We start from the raw sequence: 12,495 nt of genomic DNA, 5'->3' as shown, positions 1-12,495 counted from the left end.
TTAATTTCCAAAATAAGAACTTCCTACTTCACCAAGACACTTATTTTAGAAAAACTAGAGCCTACAACCAATCTTAGATCAAAAAAAGCAGAGCAGCGAGGTGGCTTGATTTTTGGGGGGTTTTAGTTGCTAAAATTAAATTACAACTTCCAAGGTATAAGGCAGAAAAAACACCTTTACTAACAACTACTCTGAAAGATATACACAAACCTGCCCTTTATAATGAAGTCATCTGCGGGTATTGCACCAGCTAGCATGTGACTTTTGACCAATCCTCTTTTGTGGTGTTTCACACTCAAACAAGCAGTCTAAACCTACGGATGAAATCCCACTCAAAAAAGTAATCAGAAAATCACTCAGGTCAAATATTCATATCAAGTCTGGTTACTTTATTTTTCATCTGTGCAGTCAGTTAAAAGAACAGTAATGATGAAAACAGATAACCACAGAAGCTTTAGGTTCAGTTTCATAACACTGAAGAAGCAAATGACCACACTGAACACATTCTTTATGCTGGTCATTTCTAAATGAAACAGAAGGACATACACAGGTCTAGTTCAGTGTAAAACCTGATATTAAGCAGCAATGTGATCACAAATTGCAACACTGTCAAATACAACACAGGAAATTACTGCTTATTTGAAGTCACATAGCCCCTGCAACAAAGATGATATGACTGTATTAAAAATAAGAACCCAAAATACATTCAAGGTAATGGCTGCAACAATAAGGCAATCGTTTTAAAAATAGATCCCATTAAACAAAACAAGACCAACCTGTTGCCTTCATAAGGTTTCAGACTTGGATGGGTGAATTCAAAGTTAAGTGCTTACCCACCACTAACGCTTCAGAAGGACATTGGTAAAACACCTGAAGACATGAGTATATTGGACTGCCAGCAATCACAACCCAGGTCTTATCACAAGCACATGTCCCACACACACAGCTTCACTCTTACACATTTGCATGAAGTGCCCCATACAAAGATTTCACTACAGTTTCCTTCAAGAAAAATTAAGCATTGACAGAAGACATTAGCATTTCAAAATTCTTCCAAACCATATTATATAATATACCTTTGGCCTGCTACTAGTAAGATCATTAAAGCTATACACTAGGGAGAAAGCGTTATTGGCAGCTACGTTACAACAACATTAAAAATATATCATCAGCTGTTCAAGAAAAGAAAGAGACTGAAAATAACTTGGGGAGTGAAATGTACACCTACAGACAGCATGGAAGGGAGAAGGAAGTTGTTTGGCTAGAGCAGATGAGCTACCCAGAGGTTCCACATCCATCTTATTGCATATTTGATCGGTTTCTGCATTCAAAGCCACATGGATTTCTCCTTCATTATCTTGCTTCAGAGTCTTGATTGTTGCACCTTCAGAGCTACTCTGAACTAGCCACGTATATTGCCATAACTTCACATTTCTTCACAGCTCCTAGAAGCAGCGACCAAGTTACTGTTTCTTAGCCAGGGACACTACAGGCATCAGCCTTTTGCTGTCTTCTGTGCACTAAAGGCTAGGTAAAGTGCAGTGGAGTGTCAATATCTTATATAAGTACAGAGCAAATATCTTTATTTGTAAGCCTATATTAGCAAAGCTTAAGACAAAGATGCTAAGTTCTTAAGAAAAATGTCCCAGTACTTGATTAGCACTGCTAGACTGGAAGTCTCACCATGTGACAAGACATAAGCACACAAGAAAATTGTGACATTAAGTTATGTGAGGCAAACTGAAAGCAGCAGGGAATAGAATCTGATTGCTTCTGTTCAGCTGGAATAAATGGGAAGTTTACTAATTAAAAGAAAATAAAAAGAAAAAACAATCAACCATCATTAGACATTCCCTTGCCAGCACACAAGACAGAGGAGGAGACAATCAGTATTTCAACATGAGTTTACAGGATATGTGCATAGCACTGCCTAATCATGCTTCAAAATGTAACCTTACGCTTAATATATACATGCTAGCAAATGAAACAGTCTTTTAGACTCCAAAGGAAAGTCAGGGCTGATGTTTTGTATTTTAATACTGAAACATCCAAATGATTTTAAGAAGTGAATGCCCTCACTGGATTTTGATCACTATTCCAAATTGACAAATTAAAACATAAAGGCACTAACAGAGTGCTCTTTTCCCAGATGTAGGCCTACTTGATGAAAAAACTAAATGCTGCTGCTTTCAGCCATATAATTGAACCAAACCATAATTTGGAAGCCACGGGTTTAAACTTCTTAACAGCTAAAAATACAAGACCGATTTTAAAGTCCTGATTAAGTTTTTATCCACGGAACAACAATCCAAATACTACCACATATCCAAACTTTGAGAGAAAACTGAAGCTGTTCAAGATGAGACCTGTTGGTAGTTCTCTCTCATACACACATCACAGGTGGTGCATGCATGCTCCTCATCTTTCCATAATCTCATGCATCAATCTTCAGAGTTTCTAGTTAAACAGAAGTGGAGCTGTTCATTCTGAAGTGCAATATCAAAATAGCTGTAGAACTCATCATCAGAGAAAACAGGAGCAACTGCTGATTACTGGTAAAAATCTCTAAGTCCTCCAGCATGAGGTATCGAATTCCCTGCTGGAACACTGTCAGAATCTCCCAGCGGTATCTGACAAACTGCTAAGAGAGCCTTAACTGCTTCTAGGAAAAAAAGCTATGTTAGATACCAAATACCTGATGTAAAGGTGTACTAGGAAAGCTAAGAGAAGGACTCATTATCCAAATACCAAAGATGACACTTCAGAATACTAAACAGGGAGCAGTGCATAATCCAGGCACCTTCCCATCTCCAGCACTGGCTGGACTTGGAGTAAAAGGTTCAGGAAAAACATTCAGAAGCCTAGCAGGACTGTTTAAACTATAATCCTTCTTGTATACCAAAACGAAGAAAATGGGTCTTGCCATCCAATTGCTTTCTTTGCATCTCCTTCTTTTTTAAAAAAGAGGAGATAATAAAAACCTCCAAATCATGTGCACCTAATAGAATTTTTCATATTTCATTTATACTTTGTATATATACAAGAACTTAACTAAAATCTCACTTTAGAATATGTTCTAAAGCAGGATATTCTTTCAACTCATCTTTTTAGTTCACGTGCTTTCTCAAGGTTGAAAAAATATATATATTCATATACAGCTAAGGAAATAAAACTCAATTTCATTATATGCAGTTACAGTGCTGTAAAGAAAAAATAATTTATAAACTATTTCAAGTCTGAAATATTTACTACGTTCAGACTAATGCAAAGGCTAAGCCTATGGTCCAGGACCTGTTCTTCATCTGCGTGCTGAGACGGGAGATACGGGAGCTCAGCATTTTTGTGGTGGAGATTTCTCTCCACCCCTCCCTTCTTCCAGTATTCTGTGACTTGCTGCTGAAGCCCTCCCTGAACCTCTGCCGTAGTAGCATCTTCCATTGGTAGCTCAGAAGTAAAGGTCCACAGGGATCAATGGTACCTCCTAGGTCAGTTTCTCAGTAAGGTCACACCACTGAAAGACACAGTGCAGAGGTGTTAACCATTCACAGTTACTCAGAAGTTCAATGGAGTACTTTAAGTCGTGTCTTCCGCAGGTGCCCTTCGCTGCCGAGCCGATATCTGTCTCCCTCTCTGAGGCGAGGGCGGAGTTTCCTGTTCTGTTTCAGTTTCGGAAGGCTCGTTGTCTCCCTGCTGGGACCCCGTATCACCTATCAATTCTCTCAGGAATTTGAATTTGGACAAGAACAACTGCCAGACCACATACCATCCTGTAGGAGAAAGAAAAAAGATACTGCTTAGTTACTTCACACAAACTGATAGTCAGCTCGCTGGCAAAGTATATCACAAGAGGGAAAAAAAATCTGAATCAGCTCCCATCCTCTATTTGCCAACCCAAACAGCCCTCCACAGCACATCCACTCCCTTTTACAGTCCTTTAAAAAACAATTCAACTTTGTAAAGTTCGTCCTCATCCAGAAGCAACATTTAAGCTCCAGGAAAAACCCTACACATTTCAAACTGAACTGCCACAGCAAGTAGGTGGGTGATCACCATCGCCAGCCATCACACAGATAAAGGTCTTAATTGTCATGAAAAAAGAAGTCCTGTGGTTGTATCTCAAACAAGGACTCAGGATTCATTACACAGGCATTATGAAAGCACTAGAATTTCTCCCCTCACCCAGCAAACACTCCATTCTGGAAATCACATTTTAAAAGTTGCATTACATAATCACTATTAAGCACACTTGCTCAGATCCTCAAATTAATATCATATCTTATAATAAATCCTATTCTAAAATGGACAAGGTCTTCCTTGTGTTCATGAAAAGACCACATCCCCCAAATTCAATGAGATCCCTCACCGTGCCCAAATCCCACTAAAGTAAAATTAACATTCTGTGGTAAATCTATGTTCTGCTCCACCGCTAAAATACTCCAGGTCCCAATATTATTCAAGTAAAGAACTGAGATGGCCACATTTCTAGAATCTATCTTAAAAAATACTTAAGATGCACCTGCTCCTCCTACTCTGTCTTGTTTAAGTGTTTCTGTAACAGCTAGCAAAAAAAAAAAAAACTTGAAAAAGCAGATATGAATATATCTAAATCTAAGCCAGAATCTCATTTTCAAAGAACCTACCGAACAGGAATACAGCTCTTTGTGAAATACAGTTAAGTGTAGCAAAATTTCAACAGCTCTTTGATAACAAATGCTATTACAAACATTATTTGCAACCCCAACACCCATTTGGCCTGCACAGAGACTATATGTAATAGACCCATTCTATGTACAGAAGGTCTTTCCAGCTATTTAAGCCTATACTGCTGACCTATTCAGATATTAAGAGCCCTATTTTACAGAGCTAGGGAAAACTGTCCTCCCAATTACACAGCTTCCAGCAGAAGCAGACTTCTGGTAATGGATAACAGGACATATTAGAAAGGGGGTAGAAAGACTAACAACTAACTAATAAATAAATAACACTTATATAACCACAGCACCTCTGTATTTCTTCCTCTTCTGTAATCAGAGTCAATATGGGCAATCCATTCCTTATGACAAATAAGATCCCACCCTTCTCCTCCTTCCTGGAATACTTTTCACATCCTGCAGTTTTTAAATTTCAGTAACTTGTCTGCTCCTGAGGAAATTGAAGAAAAGCTTCTATATCTTCTTATGATATCTTCTTATGATCTAAATTAATTCCTAGAGCCTACACAAATATTTCCTCTCCCATGAATACATAACCCCTTAAATGGCTTGTGATTAAATCAAATCTGCTGTCCCGCAAATGCATTATATTCCCTTGCACCAAGAAAAAAAAAATTGATGGCAGATGGCTGGGTTTGGCTTCTCTTTTCTTTCAGAAATAGAAGTAAAAATTGAGGTAGCAGCCCTTTGAAGGTTGCTTCCATTGAAAGGGGCGAGGGAGGAGGATGAAGTAAAAATATTCAAGGCATTCCCAGAAGGGGTTTATGGCACTTTACGGAAGCATGATTTGAGTATATTTGGTGTAAACAGATATTCCATTAAAGGAGGTATTTTAACTTAAGCTAAATAAAGTGAACTACATGCTTCCTCTATCACTGCAAACAGGCTATTTAACACCCAGAATTACTACGTCTTGGGGAAATACTGTAGAACATATGAAGTTCATTTGCACTCTCGAGAAAAATGGCACTAATTTCTTTTCAGTGTTTGGTTTGAGTTACAGAGCAGAGCAGAATGGTCTAAGTATCCAAAACCCCAAGTACCATAAACAGATTTTGGAGCTCTCTAGCTCCAGACTACAAACAAGACAGTGTAAATAATCAGCCAAAGGGACTGGTTCTCGCAGCCAAACAAACAGACCAGGGGTAACAGGCAGGTGAAACAAACCACAATGCAGTGGGGTGAAAAGAAATTTACAACAGGCTAAGCCAAAGGTATTAGTGGGAGGGCAACCAGGCTTGAAAACCAGAATGAAAAACCTCACAAAAGATCTCCTAGCCTGTACCAGAGACCTTCAGGTACAAAGTAATCAAAGTAGAAAGGTTTCTTTCTTTCACTTGCTCTAGTTACCATTCCAGCTTGGATACAAAGTTAAAAAAAAAAATCCCCAAAACAAACACACTTGTCCAAATCAAGTTAAGACTGCCTCTTCAGCTGAGCCTCCATGTCACTAAATAAATAAGAATTTTCTTGGAAATAACCAGACTACTAAAGTTATTCTGGGTAATGAAAAAATCTCTCCAGCAACTGTATCAGCTAAATACATCATTAAACAAAACCACACACACAGACACAAAGCCTTCTGAATCAGAAGACAATGCATTTTCTATTTTCTCATTCTCTTAAGAACATTGCAAAATGGTAACACCCATCACTGTGCCATACTGAAGAACTGTAAGTTACATAACTGTGTTTTAAAAAATAAAATGACTGTATATGGCTTAGATTAGCTTCATGGGCTTTTTGCTGTGGAGCTCTTCCTGGACACGTGACACCATTGGTTTGCATCTCTAACACTTTCACTCTGTTCAGGTAAGCTGCTCTCAAAGAAGTCCTACTGGTTTAGCTTCACCACACACAAAACATTTGACTGGAATCAGTCTTTCAGTGCTTGCTTTATTTTCTTTAGCTATTTGATTTACCTTTCAAAATAATCCTTAGCTTGACTGAGCCTGTGGAAGCCAAACAGCACACCCACAACCTTCCCTCAGCAAACAAGCAGTGACGACATGCAGACTATGATACATAATATTTCTACACTAACTGGTGAAAGAAGTTGCCTCTCAAAGCAGCAAGCCAGATCAAACATACATCAGCGCAGTGCAAAGCAGGGGTTTCAGCTCTTGATGTAGCACATACCTGAATCCAAATCCTGAAGTTTTGAAAATCTAATCTACCAGTGTTTTGCAGCAAGGCAAAACAGCAGCTCCCAGCCTCGCAGAGTTTAGTATTCATTAAAAGCTGGTGCCACCATCTCACTTGAAAATGCCACAGCCAGATGCCATGCAAAGACACATCAGGTACCATGCCATCAGTAGGTCAACCCCTCTCTGATAAATCACGATGCAATGTGCTTGTGAAGATGAGGCTGTGAGTCAAAGCCTTTGACTAACTCATAAAGGATGTATGTAACATCCATGCAATTCAGATGTTAATCAGATTTTATGGTTTGAGTAGACTTCATTAAAACTACTTTTTCTGTTACTTCCCACATCAGCTCCTGGTTCTTTGTAAAGGGGAAAGAAACAGTCATCCAACTACAAAGTTACTCTTACTCCAAAAGTGAGGGATAACAAGTCTCAGGCCCATCTATTTCATTCACCTTTCACTGGCTTGTATGCAACAGCTGAGTTTTACTTATTGGAGCACATTTTCCTCTTCCATTTGAATCAGGAAAAGCAAACAAAAGAAAAATCCCAGGGTTAATACGGAGTTCTGGGTAAAAGCAACTTGATTTTTCTTATGTGAAATACAATTGAAACCAAGAAAGGCAAAAAGGCAGGATGGTGATGCAGTAACTGCAATAACAACACAGAGAAGACTGAGCTTCCAGTTCTGAGCCTGCTGTGGAATTCCTGTGCAGTCTTGCAAGATTATTTTACTTCTGTGTCCCTACTGATTTGAAAATAGAATCCTATCCTGCCAGAATATGGGTACTAATTTAAAACTGGGGTATCACCATGGTGAATGTTGCCTATATTCAAATGCTGAAGTGTCCATTGCAGAAAATCCTAAACAGCTACAGTGCAGCTGAAAAAAAAAAAAAAAAAGCATGGAGCTTGAGATGCAGCCCTAGTATACTGCCCTAGTGGATAGCTTTGCTATGGAGAGGATCAGCCTGAAGGAAGCACTACTCTGACACTGGGATAACAGGGGACAGTTGGTGACATGGTGCTTGGCTCTGCACAGCTCCATAAACCTGTTCCCATTTAATGCAACACTACCATTTGCTGCTTGCTGACTGAGCAAAAGGAAACTTCTTATCTCCCATTTACAACAGTTTGAAAACTCAACTTCAAATTAAAGGATATCTTCTCCTTACAAGTAGTCTAATCAAGCATGACTTTCCTCATGTGTTAAGGTATTTCCAAAGAATCACTCACTGAAGATAGTTACGAAACTGTTTAAGCAAAGCATTAAAGAAAAGTTATTCAGGCAGAATTTAGAGCTGAAATGTTTTCCCATCTGCAACTGAATTCATATTTCTGAAGTGAACCACACATTCATTTCAGCACTTTGAGTTACATGATTTTTATTTTAAGGTTGTATGTCTCAAGACGCATTTCATTAGCCTTTTTTTGTCAAATGAGATGAACGCTTCCATCTGTTCCAGTGAAGGCTCTTTGGCAATTTCACTTGGCTTCATGCATTACTACACTGGGAAAATATAACAAACACACAGAGGTAAGCAGTACTAGAATTCACCTTGGCTGGTATTTTATTTTATCCTATATCCTTGACCATGCACAAGTTCCTCCCATCTCAGAGGTACATGGAATACACAAAAGCAGCAATAAGACCACCAGAAAATCAGAAAAGGTGAGAATGAAGAAAGTGAGAGCAAGTTACCTTAGTCCCACTTTTAAAGGAGCAACTGAAAATTTGCTGTGTTTACAGTACCTCAGTGGTTTCTGTGTCAGATGTGATCAGTTTACAAATGCTAGCTGCAAGCCTCCCATGCTTCTTAACTAATTCAGATTAACACTGAAAGTAGCAGTTGCCAGCATTCAGACATGTTTTAAAGAAAAGGACATCAGGCCATTTATTCAAAGTACATTTATAGACATAACTGCCTATTTCACATTGTTGAAGAACCAGTCAAAGCAACTTCTGATAATCTGTGCTCTGAATTTTGTCGTTTCACGTTGAAAAAAAGGGTAAAGTGAATGTTTTACTCATTATTTAAGTTTTGATAGCACTTATCACATTAAATGTGGATGAGCAGCAGAAATCCACATGATCCTGGATATTTAAGTTTATTACTCTACAGGCAATCACACCATGAGTCCTTTTATGAGCCACACAAAATCCAAACCCCAGCTCTTTACACTCTTAACCCTTCCTCTCAAGGCTGTTTCAATACCTCTTGTCAGATGGCTGGAAAATACTCTCATCATCAGATCAGGCTTACTCCAGATTATATCTAGCCCTTCCTATGTCAGATTTGTCCATTAATCAGTATGTCTCACTGGCTGGCTTTTGCTCATATGCTGTCACACACAGCACTTAGGCAGTTTCTTCTCCACCTTCGCACCTACAGGTCGCTACTTTTTCCAGCCTTCCCAGGGAAACTGCCTGTCACTAGCACAGATAAACAATTAAGTGCAAAGTACTTTTTTTTTTCCCAGTAGTGGTCTTGACACTGCTTTTCTTGATTATTTTCCATGGCAAGAGAAATATAAGTGGTATAACCAATATTAATTAATTAATAAATGCTGAGTGATGGAAAAATAATTACAAATACTATAAATCACTATCAAATCCCACTAAGTCACTTCTAACATGGTAATAGTCCAAATCCCTCCCCAAAAACCCCAATTAATACGTCAGCCTCCTCTGTTCAGTACATCTGAAATCTAGGTGACTTTTACCAATTATTTTATAAAGTCTGACACTGATCAAAGTAAAATGCAATGAAGGATTCAAAGCAAAGTATTCATGGAATTCAAGATGAATGTCCAATAAGTAACTCCAAACAAGCTAAGTATTTACAAGCCACTTAAAAATAAAGTTATTCTGCTTTCTTTAACCAAGAAAGCACTAGGCAAATGATTATGTTATTAGCCAAAGTTAATGCTTAGCATTCCAATTCCATTTGTCATATACCGACAAAGGCAGAAGGGTCTGAGGAGAATGATGCTTGTTTCTGAGTTTGAACAGCAGGTTGCAAAATTGTATTACACTTTCAGCAAGACAGTAAACAAAGATCTTGTATTCATACTTAGATGTAAAAGCCCTAGCAATTACCATGCTGCATCTTCTGAAAGTTGAAAAGTGGCCAGTCAACAGCTAATGAGGGTAGAGAAACTTAAATAAATATCTACTTAGGTCACTGTTTAGTCTGTAACAACAGACAGTACAGGACATGCAGGAAAAGAGCAGGAGACCAAGCAAAGTATAGCCTTGCAGTTCCAGTTATCAGTATTTCACAGATTTCCTCACCCAAGATAATGACCAAGATGTTGACCTTTCTTCCAGGAATGTTAAATGACAGAAGTTTCAGCATCCAAAATATTCCTTGTTAATGAGCTTGCAAATTATTTCCTCATTGTGTAAAAGACAATTTTTTGTTTTGAGCCTGTTGCTTGACCATTTAACTTCACTTACTCCAATTCCCCTGCAATCATGACATTTCACAATGCTTCCCACTTTACTTTTGACTTGCTACTCCGTGGTATAGCCATCACCCCTTCTCCAGTCATCTATTTTCCAGGCTTGACAGATCTAACCTGTTTAAGAGTTTCTTCATGCAGAAATAATTTCACTGCACTCAACAAAGAATTGCTACGGAAACCCTATATTTTTAAAAAGAAACTAGGATTTCATTTTTTTAATGAAGTAATTTACTTTAACAAGAAAATACACTGTGTGAGGCACATGCACATGGATGATTCCTATAGCAGTATAACGACATTTTCTCTTCTATTTCAGCCTTCTAAAGTTTGGTTGCCTGTTTGCTAGCTACAAAGCATTACAAAGATATTTTGGAGAAACGCTTGCAATTACTTCAGTTAATCCTTTCTTTGGGATACTAGCAGCTCAGTTTGATTCCATTATATTTCTCCATACAAATTACATGTGTATACATTTCACACTTTCTATGTGCCTTCATACCTGCTAATACTGGACTTCACTTCCCGTTTCACTATCCACTCCCTTGATAATGCTAAATCTTTCCACAACGCTTTGTCATTTTGACAACAATTAGCAGTTTTTAAACTATTAAACATCAGTCTTCACTTTCCTCCCTCAGTTTTTCAGAAACCACCTGTAAACACACCTGTCACCAAGGTGCCAGGTAGGTTTATAAGTGGTTGCAAGTCTCACAAGCCTCTCATCACATATTATGGCATAGTTTGAATTTGCTGGCGTGCTTTTTGTTTGTTTTGAGAGCTGCAAGTTCTGCATATTGGCCACAACACTGCACTGCTGATTCCTTCCAAGAACTCCCAAAAGACCTGCAAGTCATCCCTTCCATTGAAATAACCCTTCTCTCTGCATATTGAAAAGAAGAAAAAAAAAAAAAGTAAGCCTTGGATTGGATGAATCATCGAGATTGGAAGAAACCTTTAAGATCATCCAGCCCAACCATTCACCCAGCATTGCCATTGTAACCCCTAAATCACTAAACCATCTCCCAGCACCATGTCCAGAAACCTCTTGAACACCTCCAGGGATGGTGACTCCAGCACCTCCCTGGGCAACCTGTTCCAATCCCCGACCACCCTAACAGTGAAAAAATATTTTCTAATGCCTAATCTGAATCTCCCCTGTCTCAGTTTGAGGCCATTTCCCCCGGGCCTCTCACTGCACGCACAGCAGAGGGACCCCACTCACTACAGCCTCATGTCAGGTGGTTGTACTGGGAGACGTGGTCCCCCCAGAGCCTCCCCTTCTCGATCCACATAAGAAAAAACCTCCTAAGAGCTGTCTTCAGTCAATTCTAGCAAACAGATGTCAGAAGCTGAGGGATGCCAGTCCCAAGTTTACCTCCTGTACTCACGGGCACTGCAGACCCACGCACGTAGAAGCCGCACAGAGTGACTGCTCAGGAGTCCCATCACTAAAAAAGCCCTCATTTCCCGAGGAAACAGCGAATTAAACACAGAAGTAAGGCTCTGGGAGCATATCAAGGCTGGAAACGACTCGGGAACAAAGAGAAGAGGGCGCTGCACACCACACACGCTCCCCCACAGGCCGGGGCACGGTGCCCTTTTCCTTCCCCCAGTCAATCCGAGCCAAGAGGAAGGACCACAGATTGCGAGCCCGGCGCGGCGGTGCGAGGGCGGGCGGGGGGCACCAGCACTGTCCGCCGCAGCCGGGCCAGCAGCCGCCCCCCGCGCCCCGGCACTCACCGCACAGCATGAAGAGCAGCACGCAGGCCAGCGTGGCCACGATCACCAGCAGGGTCAGCCCGATGCTCTGCCACATGGCGCGGCCGGGGGGAGCCGACAGGACCCGGCCCGGGCCAGCGGCCTCGGCGGCCCCGCTCCTCCTCCTCCTCCTCCCGCCGCCGAGGAGCCGGCGGCCAGGCGGGGCGGGGCTCCCGGAGCAACGCGCTGGCGCAGGGAGGTGCGCGGGACGGGCTGGGAGCTGTAGTTCATCTTCCGCCGCAGCGGCCAGAGTGGAAGGGCAATTCCCGCCAGCGAGGACTACAAGTCCCGGTGTGCTCTGCGGCAGAGTGGTGATGGCGGGGGGCGGTGAGGGCTGTGTGAGGGCGGGGGTAGCGGCTGGCGGGGTAAAGCCCAGCGGCGGTGGCTGGAGCCTTGAGCGGGGCAGAGGG

General features: G+C 40.8%; 1 protein-coding gene across 1 annotated transcript; it reads right to left on the bottom strand.

Annotated features, from left to right (window-relative positions):
* Nucleotides 1-368: 368 nt before the first annotated feature.
* On the bottom strand, nt 369-12,293 carry SMIM13 (small integral membrane protein 13). Its single transcript, XM_068199473.1, has 2 exons — nt 12,068-12,293; nt 369-3,767 (listed from the first exon to the last, which is right to left on the bottom strand). The coding sequence occupies exons 1-2, from the start codon at nt 12,141-12,143 to the stop codon at nt 3,574-3,576; spliced, it is 270 nt and encodes an 89-aa protein (XP_068055574.1). The 5' UTR covers nt 12,144-12,293; the 3' UTR covers nt 369-3,573.
* Nucleotides 12,294-12,495: the final 202 nt, after the last annotated feature.

The sequence above is a fragment of the Anomalospiza imberbis genome, chromosome 1 (genome assembly GCF_031753505.1).
Source record: "Anomalospiza imberbis isolate Cuckoo-Finch-1a 21T00152 chromosome 1, ASM3175350v1, whole genome shotgun sequence".
Taxonomy (NCBI): Eukaryota; Metazoa; Chordata; class Aves; order Passeriformes; family Viduidae; genus Anomalospiza; species Anomalospiza imberbis.
Note: the sequence above shows the minus strand (reverse complement) of the source record. Positions and strands in the feature narration are given on the sequence as shown.